Source organism: Mercurialis annua, linkage group LG6 (genome assembly GCF_937616625.2).
Source record: "Mercurialis annua linkage group LG6, ddMerAnnu1.2, whole genome shotgun sequence".
Taxonomy (NCBI): domain Eukaryota; kingdom Viridiplantae; phylum Streptophyta; class Magnoliopsida; order Malpighiales; family Euphorbiaceae; genus Mercurialis; species Mercurialis annua.
The window spans coordinates 5,976,101-6,001,551 of NC_065575.1; the positions used below are offsets into that span (position 1 = coordinate 5,976,101).

The window sequence follows — 25,451 nt, forward strand, 5'->3', positions numbered from 1 at the left end:
CTCTCAACTCAAAAATCTCTCAAACTCAACCTAAAATCCCGACGATAACCGGAGCCGATTTATGTCGCAATCAACGGAAAATAAAAGACGGGAACCTCCGGTAATTATTTTTTTTCGTTTTTAACTGTTTTAATAAAAAAGAAATTTTTTTTCATTTTTTTTAAGGGCCATCGCCCGGCGATGGCGATGGCCCTGTGCACCATAGCCTGGCGATGGCGATGGTGCACAGGGACAATCGTCCCCGAGGGACGATTGTCCCAGTGGACCATTGTCCATGAGGGACGATGGTTCGTCATCTTTTGGCGATGGTCCACTGGGACCATCGTCTTCCTGGGACGATTGTCCACTGGGACAATCGTCCTTCGAGGACGATGGTCCACTGGGACAATCGTCTCCCAGTGCACCATCGCCATCGCCAGGCGATGGTGCACAGGTCCATCGCCATCGCCGGGCGATGGCCTTTAAAAAAAATTAAAAAAATTAAAAAATTAAATAAATAAAAACTGATTATTTATCGGAAGTTCCGTCTTTTATTTTTAGTCGATTTTGACATTTTTATTGTAAATTCACTCGGATATTCGTTGGGTTTTTAATTGAATTGAGAGAATTGAATATTTAAAAAAAAAAAACTGAAAATGGCTTAGGGGTATTTTGGTAAAAAGTTGGGTGGTGGGTAGTAATTTGGGGTGGTAAATAGTAGTCCACTTAAAAAATGGTTAAGAAAGAAAAAAAAAACTAAAACCAATCCAATCCAATCCAATGCTTCGCGGTGCAGTGTGCTATGCACGTTATGAGTTGACCGCCGTCTGTTTTTATGTTCTTTTTGATATTTATTTTGTGCTTATAATTTTATATTTAATTTTATTCTTAAGCATTAAAAACTAAATTCGATAAATACCTCTATTATTGGTGATTTTGATTTTGATTTTTTTTGGGTAGCGGCAGATTTTATGAAATATAAACGATTATATTGAGAGTTTAGAGCATCCCTAATGGTATTCTTTAAAATAAAGAGCATCTTTTGTAAAATAAAAGGCATCTTAAAGATAAAGAGTGATATTTAAAATTTTACTCCAATGAACTCTTTAATATCAGTTTTTTATTATATATAATTTTAATAATTAATAATAAAATAAAAGTATTAAATAATAATAATAATATTAAATTAATTACCTCTCTAATCTTAAATTTTATTTTATTTTGTTTTCATAAAAAATATTAATAAAATATAAAATATTAATAAAATAATTTTTTTTATTTAATTTTTTATTCATTTATTTATTCATTTGTTTTACTAAAAGTAAAAATAACCACTTTATTTTTTAAAATTTAAAATTATACTATTTGAAAAATGAAGTAGAGAGTGAAAATGACTCTCTACATGTGGAGAGCCATTTTCACTCTCTCTATTCTAAATATAAAGAATAGAGAGTCCATTGGACTCCTAATTTATTGTCAAACTCTTTAATTTAAAGAGTTTGATAATTTTAGAGAGTTTATTGGGGATGCTCTAAGATGAACAAAGTTTCCAAAATATAAATCTTATGGTCGATAATACTATAATAAACACATAAAGGCATTAAATTACACAATAAACCTAGAGAGATAAATGTCATATATTTTTAAATATTTGAGTTCAGAATATATATGCCTCGTGGTGGTGCATATATGTTCGTAATACTATTTAAACTTTTATATTTATTGTAAAAAAAAAAACTATTACACTTATACAGTTATGGGCATATATAATTTTTCTGAAAAAATTTAATAGTTTTTTTTTTTTAAATAAGCTCATTTATATATATATTTTTTAATCATGAGGACAAAAATGTTTTGGTAGAGGCATTTATGGTATTTTTTTTAATTAATATATTCATATTTTTTAAGATTTAAATTAATAAATAAACAATTGCACACATAAGCTCTTTTTAGGTCAACCCTATCAATTAACATTACCATGATGCCAATTCAATGTCCAATGAATTTATTTTTCACATTTTTCACTTTGTTTGGACTTCAAATCGCATTCCATTTGAACTAATAGTTTTATTCTGATATTTATATTTTTTTTAACTACTATTTATGTTTATATTGACAAACGATCGACAAACACCTGCCAAACGACGTTGGATGTTTTTAAAGGTTTTTTTTTTTTATCCTTATATGTGTAAAGTATTGTATGTAGGTTGATATTGTTTATGCTTTAAATATATATTTAGATTTAAATTTTATTATATTAATTAGATAATCATATTAATTTAATTCAAAATTAATCAAACATGTAGAAACTCTAAAATTGTCATTAAAAAATTGTAAATAATAGTTGTATAAACATTTAAAATGACAAATACTAAAATCAGTCTCATTTTATATATCTGATTAGGTTTTGTGCTTATAATCTGTATTTCAATATAAGGGATAAAATATTTTAAAATTTAGAATTTGAATGATGAAAGAATTTGAAGAAATTCTCTTTTTGAAAATGCATTAGGCTTTTCAAAACATTTAATGTAAGAAAATGATACATTTGGAAGTGTATATATCAAGATATGATTGTTAGAATATATGGCTCATCTTTGATACTCTTCCCATAACAGCAAGCTTCAAACTGGAAATATATCATTTTCCATTTGAAGTCACCATTTTAATTGCAACCTCACAATTTGATTTTTTTGCTTTGTACTGGTAAAGAAATTTCCTACTTGCAATTTTGCTAATTTTATCTTAAAAATATCTATACATTTCAATCTTTTATACTATCATATTCCCGTTTCGATCTAATTGATATTAATAATTAATAAATAATTTACTTTTATATCCCCAATTTATATTAAGTTACATCACATAAAAGATATTAACCGGAAAGAGTAAAAAAGTAAAAATATTATATAAATAAAAATTATCAATTAAAATAAAACATCTAAATTTTTTATGTCAATTATATTAGAACAAAAAAAAATATAGCTATCAAATATTTTATTAAATGCTTATATTATGTTTTTTTACAACATATAAATATGATATATTATTTTTGAGAATAATAAAATAATTTTCATTTATTCTTAATTCTACTCGTTAACTTTAGATTAGTCAATATCCAATATAATTATGAATATTATGCAGTTTAAAAAGTAAACAGGGGTATTGGTGAAACAAATTATAAATATTTCACCTTTTTAGCGATTTAAGCCTAACGTTTAAAACTTTACGAAACAAATTTTATCCTTTTCAATTTTTACAAATTGTAGCCCAAATTCTAATTCCAGCCATTTTATCATTTTTTTAGACTACAAGTTGCAAAATTGCACGCTAGAATTTTATTTATAAAATTTTAAAACGTTGAGATTTAATATGCCAATAATATAGCTGCCACATAAGTAAATAATGGCCAGAAAACAGCTTAACCTACAATTTGCAAAAATTGAAAAGGTTAGAATTTATTTCGTAAAATTTCAAATGTTAGGCTTAAATCAAAGTGAAACGTTAGAATTTGTTTTGCCAAGATACTAAGTAAAAACTACTATAAAACTTTTTTCTAAACTAATATTGTTTTATTAATTTATTAAATAAATATCTCAATTTCTGGTAAAAAAAATATCTACAAAAAAATAAACAGAATATTGAAACAGTCTTCATAAATAACCTAGAATTAAAGGTTAAAACATAAAAGTGTTAGGGGTTTAAATTCAGTCAAGAATCCACTTGACTTACAAAATCACTTTTCTTATTTTTAGTCTTTTACTTAAAATTATTTTCCTAAAATCGTAATCACCATTTTTTTCTTAAACTGTTAAACATCAATCACTAATTCAAACATAAATTGTTGCAAAGAAAACAAAATACAGTTGCAATATTAAATTAAACAAAATATACTGATTAAGACACATCAAAGTTTAATTAATTAAAGAAACAAATCATAATCATAAAACAAATCACAATATTCCTTTAAACTGAACTTTTCTTCTTCTCTTGGCTGTCTATTCATTTCATATCCCACAAAATTAAAACAAACCAATTTTCTTTTCTTCTTCTTCTCTCTTTTCCACTTCAAAGCTTAGCTGTTCTTCTTTTTCTTCCTCTTTTGAAACCCTAAAAAGGAAATTTCAAAATTTAATAATTTACAGACGAATTAGAACAGGATTTGAAAAACAAACACAAACCCAGATCAATTAAAGAAAAACCCATCATATCAAACAAAAAAACGCCGGAAAATTCGGTGGTTTGATGGGCCAGCATTTCCTCATCCTCCATTTTTTTCTGCTTCTCCGCCTCCTCTCCTCCGCCGCCGCAGATGACGGCGCAGTCATACTCGAACTGGCCACCACCTTAACCCCATTACCAGCTTCCTGGTCTACAAAATCCTCAACGGGTTTCTGTGACTGGAAAGGCATACAATGTGATTCAGCCAACAGAGTCACCACTATAAACCTAGCAAATCAAGATCTTTCCGGTAGCTTGCCAAAAGACATTTCTACCCTTGCCCAGCTCAAAACGCTATCGCTTCAGGGCAATAAGCTATCTGGGGATCTTCCAAATCTTGCAAATTTGATAAATTTGCAGTCTTTGTTTCTTGACACTAATAATTTCACATCTGTCCCAGCTGGGTGTTTTAAGGGTCTCACTAGTTTGCAATCTCTTAGTATTGGTGATAATAAAAATCTTGCTGCTTGGGAATTTCCTGTTGATTTAGCTGAGTCCACTACTTTAACTTCATTACAAGCTAGTCAAGCTAATCTTTTTGGTGAAATTCCTGATGTTTTTGGTTCTTTGCCTAGTTTGCAGAATCTTAGATTGAGTTATAATAATTTTACTGGCAGTTTGCCTGCTTCTTTTGCTAAATCTGGGATTCAGAATCTATGGCTTAATAACCAGCAAAATGGTTTGAGTGGTACTATTGATGTTTTATCTTCAATGACCCAGTTGTCTCAAGTTTGGTTGCATAAGAATCAGTTTACTGGTCCAATTCCTGATTTGTCAAATTGTGAGAATATTTTTGATTTGCAGCTTAGAGATAATCAGTTTACTGGTGTTGTTCCTGCTTCTTTGGTTTCGCTTCCGCGATTGGTTAATGTTTCGTTGACTAATAATAAGTTGCAGGGCCCATCTCCTGTTTTCCCATCGTCTGTTACTACGGTTGTGAATGATGGGAAGAATAATTACTGTGCTGGTTCTGGGACTCCTTGTGATCCTCAGGTGACTGTGTTGCTTGAGGTTGCGGGTGCTTTTGGGTACCCGATTAGACTTTCCGATGATTGGACTGGGAATGATGCTTGTTTGAATTGGGATTTTGTTACTTGTGATCCACAGAAGAAAGTTACTACTGTGAATTTAGCAAAGCAAGGGTTTTCAGGGACTATTTCTCCTGCATTTGCTAATCTTACTTCTTTGAGGAATTTGTATTTGAATGGTAATAATTTGTCTGGCTCTATTCCTGATGGCTTAACCAAGCTTCCAAGCCTTCAGGTTCTGGATGTTTCCAACAATAATCTGTCGGGGACTGTTCCAAAGTTCCCGGACACGGTCAAGTTTACCACCAAACCTGGAAACCTTCTGCTCGGTACGCAAATTAGCCCTAGTGGAAGTCCGGGCTCACCTGGTTCTGATGGTAGTGTACCAAGCGGGGGCGCTTCTTCTCCAGGTTCAAAAAATGGCGGTGGAATATCAGGAGGTTTGATTGCTGGCATCATTATACCACTTGTAATCTTTATTGCAGTTATATCATTTGTATTATATAAATATAAGAAAAGAAATAAAAGGTATGGGAATGTGGAGAAAGAGGGAAGTGAGAAAGCGTTAGGTAAAATTGGAGGGCCAAGTCGCGTTAATGGGTATAACGGGGTGCCTATGGAATTGCAAAGCCAGAGTAGTGGTGATAGCGATCGTAAGATGTTCGAGGGTGGGAATGTTGTAGTGTCGATGGAAGTTCTTAGACAAGTCACCAATAACTTTAGTGAAGACAATATTATAGGACGAGGCGGTTTTGGAGTAGTGTATAAAGGAGAGTTACATGATGGTACTAAGATTGCTGTGAAGAGGATGGAATCCTCGGTGATGGGAACTAAAGGTTTGAACGAGTTTCAGGCTGAAATTGCAGTACTTTCAAAGGTTAGGCATAGGCATCTGGTTGCTCTTCTAGGGTTCTGTGTTAATGGCCACGAGAGACTCTTGGTTTACGAGTACATGCCACGCGGAACACTCGGAGAGCATTTGTTTGAACATCAAGAACATGGGTATCCTCCCCTTACTTGGAAGCAAAGAGTTACTATTGCACTAGATGTCGCAAGAGGCGTTGAGTATCTGCATAGTTTAGCTCAACAGAGTTTCATTCATCGAGATTTGAAACCTTCAAATATTCTTCTTGGGGATGACATGAGAGCCAAAGTGTCAGACTTCGGTTTGGTTAGAAATGCACCTGATGGAAAATATTCTGTGGAAACACGATTGGCAGGCACATTCGGATATCTTGCACCTGAGTATGCTGGTAAATTACTATTTTTCTTCTCTCTTTTTTTGTAAAGTGAATATGCCGATTGCTGAGATTATTGTACAAAAAAGAATTGAGATGTACAATTACTATTTGTGCCAAGATTTTAGCAGTATAGAAATTGAGGAAGGCTCATAAATTCTAAATAATTTAGTAAATGTAGCTGCATATAAGTCTTAGCAACATATTTCATATTATGGTTTAGCCGGTACTGTTTTCACCTCATTAGTTTTATCTTATCTTCTCATTGCGTTCCTATAATTTTCCTGTACGGGAACTTATCGAGTACTATGTTTCCGCAGTACATTTTTCTTTTTGGAAACGCATATGAAGCTTTAAAATTTTAGGTTTGTACACTGTTATTATAAAACAGATGAAGTGTTACCGTTTTTCATTTAAACATTACTATTTCCGTTCAATATAGTCAATGTATGCTCCTTTTCATTATTGTTTGGGTGGTTCCAATGTCAGTCTTCTTTTCTGGTTAATTAGCAGGACCTTGCGGATAATTTATCTTCTATGAGATGTTAAAGTTTCAATTTGTTCTCGTGTTTATTTCTCGGTGTTTTGAGTGAATACTTTTTAGCTTGCATGATGAATTTGAACATAGAATTTGTTTACTTTGATTTATAAATATCAAATTGGTTTCTTGATTCCGATACACTTTTGCTTATTTTCCAGCAACTGGAAGGGTGACAACCAAGGTGGATGTTTATGCCTTTGGAGTTGTTCTAATGGAGATTATGACTGGTAGAAAAGCTCTGGAAGATAACATGCCAGATGAGAGGACTCATCTTGTTACATGGTTCCGACGGATCCTAGTCAACAAGGAGAACATCCCAAAAGCCATTGATCAGACTCTCAACCCAGATGAAGAGACATTAGCCAGCATCTACAGAGTGGCTGAGCTAGCCGGACATTGCACAGCTCGGGAGCCATATCAGAGACCCGACATGGGGCACGCTGTTAATGTCTTGGGGCCTCTTGTAGAACAATGGAGACCTACTAGTCAAGAAGATGAAGACAGTTTAGGCATTGATCTCCATTTGAGCCTTCCTCAAGCTCTGCAAAGATGGCAAGCTGATGAAAGTAGTTCTACATTTGATTTATCATATACCCAGTCGAGCATTCCTCCAAAGCCCTTCGCAGAGTCGTTTAATTCATCTGATCTTCGATGACAATCTTCAATGACAAAATCGAAGAAGAAGAAAGCTTTTTAAAGGGTATGGTAAAGAATCGTGCACGATCCATCTATCGCCCGTAACCGCTCTAAGTATATCACGGTTTCTGTTGTATTTATCGAGTTTGTCATTTCGTTCGTGATATTAAATTATTATTAAGATTGATTCTGAGCAGTAGAGCTATAAGTTGTTTTTATTGAATTCTTTGTTCTTATCCTATTGATTGGCTATGGTGGATCAGAAAGGCCATTTCTTCTCCAGCTTTTTTATTAAATTTATTTGGCTCAGGAAAAGGGGAATGATGATATTGTAATATAATTAATTTTTCATAATTGTTAGTAAGCTTTTTGCTCTCAGCTGTCTTTGTATTTGATTACTTTGCTAATTGATTGTGTGTTTGAAGGGCTTGTTTGATTGTAAATACCAAATATATATATTCTTTTATGTTGTATATTTTTGAAAAATAAATTATTTAGAAAGTTTATTTGGTGAAGTTGATTTTTTTTAAGTCATTAAATATTAAGATAATAATATTCTCATCATGACAATTAACTAGAGCAATTAAATTTGAAGATATTATTATCTTTAATCATTCATTTAATTAAAGAGTTAATATCAAAAAAAATCACAAACTTTATTCGTTTTCTCATGTACGGTGCTAAGATGACACTCATTCATTAGTCTAAAATAACCTCTACCTCAGCGAATTACACCAATAGAGCCGTGACACCTCAACACCGTGCATGAATTTGAAAAAAAGTGGTAGTTCGTGCAAGAAAATGAGAAAATTTAAACTGCGTGATTAAAATAAGAAAACGTGTAAAGTTGGTGAATTTTTATAACATTAACCATTAATTAAAACAAATAAAATTTATATTGTGTTTTTTTATTATACTTCTCTAATTAAAGAAAAGTTAGATTCGATTCAAGGCGCAATTGAATTGATAAAGCACTCTGGTTTAAGTGAGGTTGTAGGTTCGAATCGTATTTATGTATGTAGCCGTTTAAATTTTAAGAGTAGAGCTCTTTCCGACAAGAGACCTATCCGGTTAGGTATCATCTCATAGTGAGACTCGTTCAAGACACGGTATTAACAAAAACAAAAAGTTAGATTCTCTTGTTTATAAAATTAATTACATATATTTTATTATTTTCTGAAAATTAGACTTTCCTAATTTTTTTACTTCTAACCAACCAAGCAAGATTTTGATAGTTCTGTCATTAGTTGTAATTGGTATGAATATTAGCTGGAATTGAGATTATTGTTCGTATTGGGCCATATTGATTCTTAATTAATTAGGTAGACAAAAATGTGAATTTGGTAGAAATTTATTGGAAAGCTATCTCATACCATAGGAGACTTTAGAAGTGCTGCACATGTTCATGTATCTTTGTCAAACTTTTTTTATGTTTAATAATTTTATTTTTAGCTACAAAAACTAATTTTTTTTTGTTATAATATAAATTGGAAGGTTTAATACCTTCACACATGTCACATCTGAACACAAAGATTTATAGCATTAAATTATAATTGCAAGAAATTGATTAAAATCTTTCTTTCTTTTAAGTTAATTTAAGAGGTTAGGTAAAGATGAGTGCAAAGCATGAACAATCATGGTAGTTGAAATTTATTAAAAAAATCATTCAAGTGATTGGTATAATATATTTTGTTTTTAAGGAAATTATTGGTGTAACATTTCTATTTATCTATGTATAATAACAATAAAGTGGCTTGTGAAGTTTATCTGAGTGACTAGATCTGAATGTGCATGGTCCCAACTGTATAAATTTATAAGAATATGTATCAAGGAAAAAATACTATGACTTGCACATATTTTATTATCTTTAACAATTTAAGCCTAATATTTAAAAAAAAAATACAAACATGTTCGGGTACGGTCAATTCTAACCAAAACTTCTAAAAAATGCAAGTTTTAGTCAATGTTATACTTTCGGATTTTATTTATAGTCATTTATCTAATTTAATGGCATTTTCATCCTAAGATGTCAAACATTTTCAGTTTTTTCAATTTTAATCAAACTTATTTTGTTTTCTTCAGTTGATATCAAAATTAGGACACAATTGACGAAATTTAAAAGGTTGATTATAAATTAAAAAAAAAGGTTTGGCCTTTTTTTTGAAAAAAAAAATGAACAGTTGTCTAAAATTTAAGTATGTTTATCTAAAATAGATAAAGTCAGTGATTTTAAAAAATTTGGTTAGAATTGACCGCATTCAAAAAAATTTAACTTTTTATTTAGTGATTAAGCCAATAATGTAATAAAAACTTATTTTATGTTGATAAAAATTAAATAAAAACTTGTTACTATATCTAATAATATTCTCTTTTAAATGCCTATCTTCTAAATTGGAGGGAACATAACAAGTGCAATATATCTTTCTTTTGCAAAATTGAAGAGACTAATATAATATGGTGTTTTAAAAATTATGGAGGCCGATGTATATAAAATACTTTCTCATAATGCAAAGTGAAGGGGCTAATCAGATATTTTGGAAAAGCCTTAGGGACCAACGCATATAAAATAACTATTTAGGCCTCGGTTGGTTCGTTTTATATCAATTCATGAGAAGTAACTTCCCGGAAAGTGTAGTTCCTGGGAAGTTAACTTCCCAGGAAGTTTTATAAATGTTACTTGTTTCAATTTTTACTTCCCAGGAAGTACAAAATTAATTTTAATATAATATACTATATTTTTAACTAAAAGACATAAATGTCCTTTGTAATTTTTATATTGTTAAACAAATAATTTTAATTTAAAAATCGAGCAATAAATAATTTAATTTTTGCTTATTAGCTCTCATTTTTCGATTCAAGTACTATTTAGGAGAGTTTTTAAATATTAAATATTAAAAATTATATTTTTTATTTGAATTTTACATAATATAAAATATGTAATAAAAATATTTACTTATTATAAATAACAATTATAAAATAATATAAGTATATTTTTTAAAATAAATAAAAATATTTTTATATGAATTTTAAAAGAAAAAAAAATTAAGGTTAAATTAGGAAAATCCAACAAAAGTTCTAGGAAAGTTCTACTTCCTTGGGTTTTGCTAGGGAAGTTACTTTCTAGTCAAAGAGAAGTTACTTCCCTAATTAAAGGGAAGTCAAACATCCAATTTCCCGAGAAGTAAAATGTAAAAATTGAACCAAACAAAAAAAATTTGCTACTTCCCGAAAAGTACAACTTCCCTAATCTATTTACCCCCAACCAAGCAAGGCCTTATATTCTATTGCAATGTTTAGGGGCTAATGTGCTGGCTTAAAAAAGTTTGGGGGGGCCACGGGTGTCTCCTCCGACAATGTGAAGCTTGATGTCCCCAGTAAAGTAAAAGCTAGAGTTTAAAACTTACTGATATACATATACTTTAAGACAACAATCTGGATGCCACAAATGAGTAGCGATCTACAATCTATAGGCGAACTCGTTAGATATATAATTAGTGGCGGAACTATAATTCCGATTTGTGGGGCAGAACTTTTATCGTTTGGTTATTTAAACCTTTTTAGTGCAATGTTGTGTCGTCCGATTGTTTTTTATATAAATAAATTTAATTTAAATATATCGTTTAGCTATATTTAAATTCTTTTCTAAATAAATAGCATGTTTTGTTCAAATTTTTCTAAAAAATTGAAAAAAAGAAGAAGATATATCTATTGAAAGAAAAAGAAAATATTGAGAACTGTTTCTATATAATTTTTAATATAAAAAGCCAATTTTGTGCTTTGACATTTTAAAAATTAAAAGAAAGGTAGAAGGTACAAAAAAACCCTCGACTTTTTCTCAAAAGTACATATCAACCCTTTTATTTTTTTAGGCACAATTAAGTCCTCGTATTTTTAAAGTTGAACAATTAAGCCCTCGTTGTTTTAAAATCGAACAAATAAATCCTTTTATTTTACTTTGGGACACTTACCCCCTCAAATTTTTGGTACATATTTTAAATATTAAAATTATTTTTGAACTTTTTTCCTATATGATTATGAGAGACATGTCAGTTATTAACGAGTGTTTTTAATAGTGTTGGACGAAATGAGTTATTTGATCTATTTAAAAATAAAGAGGACTTAATTATATCTAAAAAAAGTAAAAGAACTGATATGTATTTTTATAAAAATTACGAATTTTTTTTGTACCTTTTATCTCAAAAAACTTAGGGTTGCAGCATTGTACTGCAGTTTGCACATGGATGGGACGAAGGGAGAACCGGTCCTTGGAATCTCCATCGCGAAGCCGGGCGGCCATCGGCCATTCTAAGTATAAAATATAAGGTCTAATGCCTTAAAAAAAATCGACCTTTTAATTTCTTTTTAATTCTACTCTGATATTAAAAATTGGTCAATTTTATCTTACTTCGCATTTTACAATTTCAATTGTATTCCAATTTTTCAATTTTTGTCATTTTTTTTACTTAAATGATAAAATCATTCAATTAATTAAATTTAAAGATAAAATTAAATTCATTTCCATTTTAAAAAAATACAAATAAGTCCTTTATTTTTAAAAACTAACTAAAAACCATAATCAAATTAAAACTAATTTAAATTCTTAATTAATTTAATTAAATTTAAATAAATTTAAACACATATAATTAATATATGTTAGATATGGAGAACGTTTTTTAATTTTTTTTCAAATTAAAAAGACGTCAATTTAATATTTCAAAGTACAGTTGAAACACTAAAATGCGAAATAAGATAAATTGGTGATTTTTCAACATCAGGATAATTGAAAAGGGGCTAAAAGAACGGAGTTTTCTTAAGACATTAGGCCAAAATACAACCATTGCTGGATTGACATGATCAATAGTTGATCATGACATGAATCTCAAGTGAGTCCCACTATGATCAATAATTTGAATGCATACATCATCCATATTAAGGAGGATATATGAAGAAAATGATCTATGACTTGCATTATCCATTCCAATTTTATTATAAAAGAAAAAAGATGAAGAAAATGAAGGGCACATAAGCTACTTAAATCAAACTGAAATTGATAGTTTAAATGAGTGGAGTCCCAGCCAGAAATGCTTTGAATAAAGCAAGTGATCTCTTAGGGGAAGACCAAGGTGCCATGTGAGATGCTCCCCTTATTGTAGCATAGGTCAATATGTCTCCATATACTTGTGTCCATCCACCAACCTACAAAATTAAAATTAAAATTAAATATAATTCTATAATATAAAAAATTTGAATTAAGTTACCTTCAAATTCTTAATAGTTAGAGTGCCGCATATCGAACCAAATCAAACTATGATAAAATAAAATAAAACTGACCCGAGTCAGTTCAATTTAGCATTTCCAGTTTGATTTATAGTTCTAAAAGTGAAAATTAAATATTTTCTAATTTTAAATCAAATCAAATTTGTTGATTCAATTATTCGACTTGCTTCGATTTCACACACCCAAAAATATTAAAATAAATTTAATTTATTTAGCCATTATGTTGTAACAACAAGATCTGTAATTACCTGCTTATCATCTTGTAGCCAACCTCTGTAAGAAGTGGTTGTATTCAAATTAAGCTTCTTTGCCAAACCATTAACCAAAGCTCTTGACCCAATAAATGGAATTACTGAATCTTGATCTCCACTGCAAATTCAAATTTCATGATGCTAGGTTATGACTATGAATATTTTAATATTAGTTAAAGAAATTACATTACTTATAACATACTTTAAATTTTATAAAAAAATAGTATATTTAATTATATATTCATATATAATAGAAATTAAATGAAAATAATTATTTATATACCTGTAAATAAGAACACGGAGACCTGAACTGACCAGTGAGCCTACAACATCTATTGTAGGTATCTCCCAGTTTCCATCATCATAATTCATCACCCTGTTACAATGTACATAATTTATTTCAAACCAAGAGAAAATATCTAATTGGATGTAATTCCATTTGGTATTAATATCATGAACCTACAAATTAGTTTAGCAGTGAATAAATGAAAGAAAAAAAAAAGTTTTGTAATAACAACAAATATGAATTTTTTTATTTATTTATAACAAATTTCACATATGTAACAAATATTATTTATAATTTAGTAGTGTTGTAATTAAAAAAAACATAATCATGTAAAATCGACAAAGTTATAATGGAGTTAAATAATTAAGCCATTTAGAATAACAAGTTATCTGTAAATAAACGAGGGTACCAACTCTAACCTAATTAATCGATTGAATTAAATTAAAATTTTGATTTTATTTGAGTTTTAATTAGTTTAGTTTGGTTATTGATTTTTTTTGAAAGGATTGGTTAATTCGGTTTAATTTTTTATACGAAATTTTAGATTAATCAAACTGGCCGAATTATATACATATATAATATTATCTTTGTATTTTGTTTATAAATTTCAGATATTTGGAAATTAAATAGTATCAAGTTTACCTCCAAAATGTGTATTTGATGAGAAACTAACACTAAAATTATATTTTTAATGACTGATATATTTTGGTTATTCAGTTAACCAAAATAATTGACCGAACTAAAAGATAATCCAATTTGGTTAAGTGTCTGTATATATTTCTGTAATAATTCAATTAAAAAAAGTTCGATTTCGGATAATTCGATACGGTTTTGATGCACATCCCTAATTATAAAAGAGCAGAATTACCTGGAGCAGAAAGACCACTTGGAGACTCCAATGAGCTTAGCATGAAGAGCTTCTTGCACTTCTTTTTTGTTCAAATATGCAAATGTCTTGTCTTGTACACAAACATCAATAGTCTCTCCAGCTTCCTTCTGTATACAGACATGCATAATTTCATTTTAATGTTAGTGCTAATTAAATTAATATATAGCAGAAGTTTAGGGTTAACAATTTGAGTTGTATCAAAATTTGATTATAAAATTTGATAATTCAATTTGCATTAAAATAATAGTAAAAAATTAGTAATTTTTATTTTACGCGATAATATCTCCATTTTTGGATATAGTATTTGACGATTAGACAATGCAAATTCTTATAATGTGCAGCCATGCATGTTCAGTCGCCATCGCAATCGGCATATGTGACATTTTGTCTAACATAACGACATAAATTTAAAATATGTTGCTACCGATAGATACAATATATTATTTTAAACTAAAGAATTTAGAATATTTAAACATAAAAAAAATCCATTTTGATGAAATTAAAGTAATTCGGTTAGTTTCAATTAAGAAGGTCAAATTATTTTCTAATTTTCTAATTTTGCGTCTTTTACCAATTGCGATCAAACTTTATATTCTTTTAATAATTATTTCGCAATTGAAAAATGTGTTGTCGTTGTGTCAAAATAACTGCGTCTTCCATCAATTGTGATCAAATTTATAAAATGCATTCTGAATTCAAAGAAATGTTCATATTTTAATATTTTAAAAAAAATATATATTTAGAAAAATTTATATTTTAATATGTAATTTGGTTGTACGTAATAAAGAATGTAAATGTTTGAATTTAAAAAGTAAAATATAAAAGCTTTGATAAATTGCAATAATTTTTTTAATTTAAAGTATAAAATTTATAAAATTTATCGTAATTAATAAAAATAAAAATATTCAAATTTAAAAAATAATTTTGCCTATTAGAAATGCAGTCTTACAGTGGGTTGATATGTAGTTGCTTGACGTGATCGACCAAGTGCTGAGAGCTGAAACTTTGATCTCAATGGATGATTATAAGATTTGAACGGTGTGGATGCTTCCAAGTCTTGGGGACAGACATCAGAAGTAACATCATAACCGTCAATTCCAAAAGGAATTTCTGAGTTGAGTTGCGCATTTACAAGCTGACAATCAGATGAAAGTGGGCCTTCAATGGACTCTCTGAGCAGCTCTGAAGTGTTGCAAACTAAACTCAGGAGTTCAAAAGTATAATCTGATATTAATCCATGAGACCAATAAAAATCGCCTTGTGAGTTAAAATCTGTATTGAACTCCAACAATGGATTTCCTATCTGAGAAAATTAATCAACAAAAATGGAGGGTTAATTTGATTTAAAAAAACTTTAATTTGTATCAAAATAAGTTTACAGGTTTTAATTTTAGACCAAGGTATATTGCTATCTTTTTATCTGATAGGACGACCGGGTAAAGCACATTCTTGTAACGTGTGATAGAAGTTAAAGTGTTGGTACCAAATTGAAGCATAAAATACAAATTTGGTATAATTTCAATTCCAAAATGGATTTTATTGAAGTATGCTGGAATTGAATTTTGTTTCTGATTTAGTACTTACAGCAATGCCCTTGAGATTGAATTTTAATCCTGACTGAACAATAAGGTTTGCAAGTTGTGGAACATAGTGACCTGAATGCAAAACATTTAAATTATGGACCAACAGTAAAACTTCATATTAATTATAAAAACCACAATTTTTTTAATTTAACTTAATTGATTTACCTGCATAACTTTCTCCAGTGATAAAGAAATCTCTGTTCATATACTCTGGGAATTTGGTAAACCATTGCTGCAGAAATACTAGATTGTCTTGTGCTAAAAGAAGATATAAAGTGTGCCAATATCAGTATTTGACAAAAACATATAACAATTTGGGAATTAAATGACAAAGTGGTGCCTAACTTTATGATATATATCAAATTAATACTTAAATTTCTATATGTTTCTTTATCTTAAAGTTTTGTTTTAGGTGAAGATATGTTAATAACTTCGGACCAAATGAACCTAACATGAAAACTGTCGAAAAATAGATTCTTAAACTATATCAACACATTACCTAATTTATTTGAAATAGTTTCTAACATGACAACTAATGTGCTAGTATATTCCAAATATATACTTCAGTCTATTTAAATTAAAATAAAAATTCATCTTCGTCTGTAAAAAAATAAATCTAACGTGGATTCGAACTTGGATTGAACTTTATAATAAAATAAAGTATAGAATAAAAACCTGTGATAGTATCATTCACTTTGTCATAAAAAGAAGTATTGACAGAATAAGAGAAGCCAACTCCTGCTGGTGATTCTAAATATAGAATGTTTGCTTCTGCATTACATCACAAATGTAAGACTTTAGAAACTAATAATTTTCAGACAGAGACATACAATAAAACATACATAGGTTAATTATAGATATGCACCTTTATTCCAACTGTATTGATTTTTGATCAAACTGTCCTCACTACTCGGTTGAAAGGGTCCATGCTCAGAAAAAGCTCCTGCTCCAACAGAAGAACACCCAGGCCCTACAAAATAATCCCATTTACGAACAATTAATCAATAATATAAAATGCATGTCCAATTCTTTGGAGTGTATAAGATTCTACTCGATCCTCCACGCACATGCTTATACAAACTCTAAATCGATCTTGACATTGTAATATACGAACTATCAATATTATATGATAGTACTGATGTGGACGCAGAAACAATATATATTATGTTGTCCACGTTAAAATTTCAAAAACTGAAATGAAACGCGAAATTATAAAATTCGAGAGTTGGAGTGCAACATAGTTTATATAGAAAGGAGGATACCTCCATTTAACCAGAGAACCAAAGGCTTAGAAGCAGAGGCTGTTTCTGCTTCAACAAAGTAATAAAACAATGCTCTCTGTTGCGTTTCATCGATCGTAATAAAACTTGTGGTTGCCCCGGTAAAGTCACTATTTTATCATCTTCTTTCGAAGATGATGCTACCGCTGCTGTATAATTTTGCATCAAAATCATGCAAATTGCAGCCATTACAATCCATGATTGAGTTCCCATGGTGATAGAATTGGACTGTGAAGAACTTATTGATCAAATGGCAATCTATAGTCTTATTTATAAGTATAGAAGTTTGATTATAAGACAAAAATTCGTATATATCTATGAGTCAAACTATGCATGCATGGCTACATTGTGAATACCATCCATGTAAATCACTCCAAGCATATATGACAAGCTTTACAATTGTTCATACAAATTTCATTGCCGGCCCCAAACTGAAACAAAAAGTTCGATGGGGTGAAAAAGTTCAATTTTTTCAACTTTTTTATAAATTTATCTAAACTTTTTAGAATCTGTAAATTCATCTCAATTTTATAATTTTATTATAATTTTTTTCAAATTTATTTTTAATTAACTTAGCTGTTCCAATTCTAGTCCCATTTCTATACTTTATTTTTAAAAAATTGTAAAATTTAACTCTTAATCCAAAATATATCAAAAACAATGTAAAACTCTAATTTAAATTCTCTAACTTACTTTTGTTGGTTGAAGCAAAACAACAAAGCAAATTTTAAACTAAAAATAAACAAAATAGGAAAATAAATTCTATAACTGTTACATTGAGGTGAAAATCGATACAATTAAAAAATCCAGAGGTAAGGTCTAATTAACTAACTAGTGTCGCTTTACGTGTTTCACGGGAAATTTTTAGGTGAACCTAGTTCACCACGTAGCATTATGAACCATCCACAAATAATATGCCACGTGACATAATTATAATAAATGATCCATTCATTTATTAACACATCATTGTAATTAATGAATCTTTAAATTTAATTCTATATACAATAAATGAATTTCTCGTGTTTCACACGTGACTTGTAATATGACTCGTCAAATTATCAAACAAAATTTAAAATAATAGTTAGTTTGAAATAGTTTATCTTATTAAATACTTTAGATGACTGTTTTAATTATTTAAAAAACTTTAATTGGTACTCAAATTTTATAATTATAGAAAACTTTAATAAAAAATATAAAGTAAAAATTAAAATAGTTTATCTTATTTAGACTTCTATACGATTAAAAAATAATTAAAATAGTAATCATTAAATAGTCAAATAGTATATTTCAATTAGTCCTCTAAACAATTATTTCAACATAATAGTTTATTTTAGTTAGTATTCTAATTTATTTTAACATAATAGTTTATAATTTTAATTAGTCTAATTTTAATGATTATCTTTATAGTTTTTAATTAATAATTAAATCTTATAAGTGAAAATGACAATAACATAAAAGTGTATGCTCCTCCTTTCATTCCGTGCTTTTATATATAGTATAGATGTAAGTTCTCAGTCGCGTTCTAAATTATAAAACAATTCTAACATTTAGTCAAAATTACTAACATTCTCCTTCAGAGAGTTATACGTGTCAATTGACTTAGTTAAAGAATAAAATTATTAACAATAAAGTTCTTTTTAATCTCTTAACTATAAAAATTCATTATTTTTTATAAATAAATTATAATTATTTTAATTTCATTATTATCATTTTGAGTTAGCATACTTTTTTTAATCATAATCATAATATTTATTATTATTATTTTAAAAGTATTTAAAATTAAAGTTGAGTTGCTTTTTTTAAGGCAAAATTCATACAAAATCTCAGTGTTATACCAGGTTTGATCAAAAAGTTCATGTTTACCCGATTTTAAATTTTTATGTCCTTTTGCGTTATTAGAGAAACAGAAATTATAAGTAAAGCGACTCTAAACAAGTAGACATGAAAATCAAAAATTAGATAAGTAGATGGATTGGAAGAATAAAAATATAATATACGGACTTTCTGAATAAAAATGATATAGTACAGAGGCCTCTAGATAGATTTAGCCAATATTAACTTATTTATTTTGGTAAATTGGTAATTAATTTTTGGGTGTGTCATAAAAATTCACCAACTTTATACGTTTTTCCATTTTAATCATGTATTTTAAATTTTTTTATTTTCATGCACGAACTACTATTTTTTTCTCAAATTCATGCAGAGTACTCATAAATTAATATTATGATCAATAATTTGAATGCATACATTATCCATATCAAGGAAGATATATGAAGAAAATGATCTATGACTTGTATTATCCATTCCAATTTTATTATAAAAGAAAAATGATGAAGAAAATTTAAGACACATAAGCTCTTAAATCAAACTAAAATTGATAGTTAAATAAGTGGTGTCCCAGCCACAAATGCTTTAAACAAAGCAAGTGATCTCTTAGGTGAAGACCAAGGAGCCATGTGAGATGCTCCCCTTATTGTAGCATATGTTAATATGTCTCCATATACTTCTGTCCATCCACCAACCTACAAATACAATTAATTATTATTATCAATAACATTAAAGAGAATCGAATTGATTAAGTTTTCGAATGCAATTTATACTAAAAATTAGTAATAAATTAAAATATTTTATAATTTTAAATTAATTAAATTAAATTTATCGATGCGATTATTCGACCCAAAAAATTATTAGTCATTAATTAATTTAGCCATATATGCTGTAGCAAGATATCATAGATATGAAATTACCTGCTTATCATCTTGTAGCCAGCCTCTGTAAGAAGTAGTTGTATTCAAATTCAGCTTCTTTGCCAAACCATTAACCAAAGCTCTTGACCCAATAAATGGAATTACTGAATCCTGATCTCCACTGCAAATTCAAATTTCATGTTGGTAGGTTATGACTATGAATATTTTAAGATAATATAAAAAATATTGTTGCTTTTAAAATACTTATAATTTCTTTAAATAAAATTATGTATATATTTATTTTCTATTTAAATAATTGATCGTGTTTTAAATGAAAGTAATATATACCTGTAAATAAGAACCCGGAGGCCTGAACTGACTAGCGAGCCTACAATATCTATTGTAGGTATCTCCAAGTTGTTATAATCATAATTCATTACCCTGTAACAATGCACATATTTTATTTTAGACCAAGTAAATTTAACCAATTGGATGTAATTTCGTTTGCTATTAATTAGTTTAAAATTGCACTGACTCATAGTTGATTACAATTCACATGACATCTTAATTGACAATTTTAATTTTTTTATAAAGTACACATTCAATTACTATATCGACACGGATAAATCAATTTTGAAAAATTTAAAAGATTTTCAGCTAATTGATCAAATAGAGATTATTAACTTGATATAAAAGATTTACAGCGAATTGATCAAATTTGACAGATTTCCAACGATAGCCACATTTTTGAATAAATTTTGAAAATTTCTAAGAACTTTAGTTTTTCGGCACCATTAAGTTCATTTCAAACTATGAGGAGCTCTTTATTTATTTTTTAGAAAATAAAGCATCAATAGAGGAGAAGTAGTAAATTACTCAGAGCAGAAAAACCACTGGGGGACTCCGATGAGCTTAGCATGGAGAGCTTCTTGCACTTCTTTCTTGTTCAGATATTTAAATGTCTTTTCTTCTACGCAAAGATCGATACTCTCCGAAGCTTCGTCCTGTGCATAAAATTATGTATTAGTGCTAATTAAGCGAATGGGATTGATAACGTAGTGATATCATCTCTTAGGGGCAGGTCGAACTCCGATTTAAAATGTGCATAGCACTTGATGCTAAACTTTAGCATTAAAAGTTTAGCATAAAGTGCTATGCACATTTTTAACTGGAGAGATATGAAAAGCAATTAGTAAATTATTTTTTCTTCTATGAATAAGAAAGATATTTTAAATGTAGTCTTACCGCGGGTGGATTTGTAGTTGCTTGACGCGATCGAGTAAACGGTGAAAGATTAAATTTCGATCTCAACGGATGATTATATGATTTGAATAGTTTTGATGTTTGCAAGTATAATGGACAGACATCAGAAGTAACATCATAACCGTCAATTCCATCAGGAATTTCTGCGGTTAGTTGTTCAGCTACAAGTTTACAACTAGATGAAATGGTGCCGCTGTTGTACTCTCTGTTCAACTCTGAAATGTTACAAACTGAAATCAGGAGTTCAAAAGTATAATCTGATATTAATCCGTGAGACCAATAATAATCGCCCTGCGAATTGAGGTCTGTGTCGAACTCCATCAGAGGATTTCCTATCTGAAAAAAAAATGAACGAATGATCAAATTTATAATAAAAAAAAGAACAAAATTTTTCTGCAAACATAATAGCAGGAAACTCCTGCAGCATGTCTGAGATGCTACCACGTTGTTTTCTTCGTCTTGATAAAATAATACCATTTAACTTTGGTTATTTAACCAGTTAAGTCTAGGTACTAAACTAGTCTATTAACTTAACTTCTATGCAATTTCAAAATTACAAACTGCACAACATCTCCTTATAATTAGACAATTGTTAGTGTTCATACACTGTTCATATCATTTATAATATACATTGAACAGAAAAATAAATTATACAAAAAACTCAATTAATATACTCGGTATAAATTAATATTTTTGTATAAATTGACATCACATCACATGGTATAAATTAATATATTCTCTTGGTGAAAAAAATTTAGCACAAAATTAAACAATCTATTATTTGGTACCTTTATTGTTTTTTGATATCTAATTATTGAGGAAGTTGAAGTGGACCATAATTAACTAAATATGGTATTTTCAAAAAGAAAAATATGATTCTATAGTTTAGATTATTTTTAAGTTAAATGTTTAATGGTATTTAAAATTATGTACCTTAATTTTAATTAGAATTTATACCAAAAAAGAAAAAATCCCACATTGTACGTGCTTTTAGTTTAGGTTTATATTAATTTTGGTTAATTAATCAGTTTAGTACTTGAACTCAACTAGCTAGTTAATTAGCCAAAATCAAATGTTAAAGTAACCATTTTATAAAGGCCTAATTACTTAAAAAAACCTCACCTTATAACATTTTTTCGTTTATACCCTCACGTAGGAAAAAGTTCATTTGTACCCTTTTTTCGATTTTTCATTTTCATCTCTACCCTAAAATTTAAATTTTTGACAATTAAATTAATTAAAGGATGAAAACATTATTAATGACTAATAATATTAATGTTTAATTAAAATATAAGTTAAATATAAAGCATCATTTTGAATATTTTTTCAAATAAAAAGAGGTCAAATTAGCTATTTAGGGTAGAGATGAAAACGAAAAATCAAAAAAAAGGTACAAATGAACTTTTTCCTACGTGAGGGTATAAACGAAAAAATATTACAAGGTGGGGGGTTTTTAAATAATTAGGCCTTTTATAAATGATAGGTGGCAACATTTCAAGACATGTTGCAGGAGTTTCCTGCAACTATGTTTGTAGGAAATTTTTGTTCGAAAAGAAAAAATATTTTCACTCATAGTCCCTCGAATTATTGTCTCTCATACCATCGTTCCTAATGTTCAAATTGGTACATATACACTGTGTTTTTTCCTGAAATTGTTATAATTTAAAAGTATATGAAAGATAGAAAAATTAACCGTTACAAATTTTTACTGTCAATATCTATGAAAATTGAATTATATTTCTGATTCGGTACTTACAGCAATGCCCTTGAGGTTGAATTTTAATCCTGACTGGAAAATGAGGTTCGCAAGTTGTGGAACGTAGTGACCTGCATGCAATAGAGATTTAAATTTTGGACCAAAAGTGAAATTTTGAATTAGTTATAAAATGATTTAAATATTTAATTGATGTACCTGCATAGCTTTCTCCGGTAATAAAGAAATCTCTATTCATATATTCTGGGAATTTGGCAAACCATTGCTGTAGAAATACAACATTGTCTTGTGCTAAAATAAAAAATAAAAGGTATAATTACTATCAGTTTTGGTTAATTAAAGAAGGTGTTAAATATCTAAATGGTACCTAATCTTCAATATTATGTCCCAAATTGATATTTAAATTATAATTTGTAATTTTTTTAGTATCATATTATTAATTTTCTTTCGGGAAAAGTGTTGAAGCATATTCTTAAAATATATTGTTACATCAATTGTTATGCTATTATATTCTTAAAGTGGTTTCTAATATTGCAATTGATATGACAATAATCTAAATATTATATTTTCAACCGCATTAATTAATATGGATTTAGATTCCGATTAAATTTAATGTTAAGGGTTGAATTCCGATTTAATATGAACGGGCGGGGCGAGTACCCTACCCATTGTAGACTTATTTAGAGAGGTGAGAATAAAAAACCTGTGATGGTGTCATTGACATTGTCATAAAAAGATGTATTGGCAGAATAAGAGAAGCCAACTCCTGCTGGTGATTCCAAATATAGAATGTTTGCTTCTGTATTACATCACAAATGTAATATTTTAGAAACTATTAATTTTCAGACATAAACATAAAATAAAAGGGTTTAATGTTTTAAAAAATCCTGATCTTTCATGTCCTTTTCAATCCTACCCCGACGTTGCAAATCTATCAATTTTACCCTATTTTATATTTTTTCATTTCAATTGTACCCTAAAACATAAAATTGACCTTTTTTTATTGGGCAAAAATTCTCTAAATTCACCTTTTCTGCATTAGATTAACTTTTTATATTAAATTGACCATTTTTTAAAAAACATTATTGAACTTTTATCAAATAAATGAAGGTCAAATTTATGTTTCAGGGTACAATTGAAATGAAAAAAATGCAAATTGGGGTAAAATTGATAATTTTTCAACGTCAGGGTAGAATTAAAAAGGGGATGAAAAATCGGGGTATTTTTAAGGCATTAAGCCAAAATAAAACAGACATGGAACTAGAATTATGCACCTTTATTCCAACTGTATTCATTTCTGACCAAACTGTCCTCACTACTTGGTTGGAAGGGTCCATGCTCAGAGAATGCTCCTGCTCCCACTGAAGAACACCCGGGCCCTACAAAATAATCCCATAAAAAATTTAATAATATAAATTGTATATCCATTTCTTTGGAGTTTATAAGATTCGTCGATCCTCCATTCACATGCTAATACGAACTTTAAATTTTGACATTGTAACATATGAACTATCAATATAATAATACTGATGGAGACGCTGAAATAATATATATTCTGTTACCACATTAAATTTTAGAAACTGAAATGAAATGCCAAAATATAAAATTTGAGAGCTTTCGTGCAACATAATTTATATAGAAAGGATGATACCTCCATTTAACCAAAGAACCAAAGGCTTTGAAGCAGGATCAGTTTCTGCTTCAACAAAGTAATAAAACAATGCTCTCTGTTGCGTTTCGTCGATTGTAATATATCCCGAATATTGCTGGAAACCGACTTGTGGTTGCCCCGGTAAGCTCAATATTTTATCATCTTCTTTGGAAGATGATGCTACCGCTGCCATCAATATCATGCAAATTGCAAACATTGCAGTCCATGATTGAGTTCTCATGGTGTTAGAAATCAGAATACAACAGTGAAGGAGTTAATTACTCAAATGGATAGATTGTAGAGTCTTATTTATAAGCATGTAACTTGAATTGTAAGACAAAAATTAATATTAATTTACGTGCCAAACTATGCATGCATGGATATTATGGAAGGTCAAACAAAGCATATAACATTAGAGGCGGCATTGTGAATACCATCAACGTATATATGACAAGCTTCACAGTTGTTCAGAGTAATACCAATGCCGGCCCCTTCTTGATCAATGCAAAAAGATAAAAAACATAAGTTTTGTCCTTTGAAGTAGTTCTGCAGTTGTTCCCTTTTCGTAAGTTTGGAGTAAATGTTTCGGGTAATTAATCCTGAAGGTCTTTAACCTATCGATTTTTTTCATTTTGGTGACAAATTTTATTTTTTTTTATTTTTGATAAATCACCTATAAAGATTTGTGTTGCCACCTAAATATTTTTAGCCGTAAACCAAAAATGAAAAAAAAAAGTTGAGTTGCCAAAACGAGAAAAAAACCCGGTAATTTAGATAACCTTAGATTCAATTACTCTAAATATCTCAACTCGAGTTACACCTAAGGTTAGTACAAACCATTTTTAGTTTTGTTAGAAAGTAAACTATTAAGGAAATGAATTTGAAACATAAAATTTGGTTTAATTTTGTTTGATTTTCTATTTTACT

General features: G+C 29.0%; 2 protein-coding genes and 1 pseudogene across 2 annotated transcripts; 1 reads left to right on the forward strand and 2 right to left on the reverse strand.

Moving 5' to 3' along the window:
* Nucleotides 1-3,988: 3,988 nt before the first annotated feature.
* On the forward strand, nt 3,989-8,021 carry LOC126686890 (receptor-like kinase TMK4). The gene is made up of 2 exons (XM_050381171.1): nt 3,989-6,481; nt 7,166-8,021. Exons 1-2 carry the CDS (start codon nt 4,225-4,227, stop codon nt 7,660-7,662), a joined length of 2,754 nt encoding a protein of 917 aa, XP_050237128.1. The 5' UTR covers nt 3,989-4,224; the 3' UTR covers nt 7,663-8,021.
* A 4,406-nt stretch (nt 8,022-12,427) lies between these two features.
* Nucleotides 12,428-17,422, reverse strand: LOC126687015 (serine carboxypeptidase-like 45; annotated as a pseudogene).
* A 2,168-nt stretch (nt 17,423-19,590) lies between these two features.
* On the reverse strand, nt 19,591-24,766 carry LOC126687013 (serine carboxypeptidase-like 45). The gene is made up of 10 exons (XM_056106239.1): nt 24,525-24,766; nt 24,148-24,252; nt 23,577-23,672; nt 23,072-23,164; nt 22,916-22,986; nt 21,216-21,495; nt 20,773-20,902; nt 20,245-20,337; nt 19,957-20,077; nt 19,591-19,731 (listed from the first exon to the last, which is right to left on the reverse strand). Exons 1-10 carry the CDS (start codon nt 24,763-24,765, stop codon nt 19,591-19,593), a joined length of 1,371 nt encoding a protein of 456 aa, XP_055962214.1. The 5' UTR covers nt 24,766.
* Between the last annotated feature and the right edge of the window lie 685 nt (nt 24,767-25,451).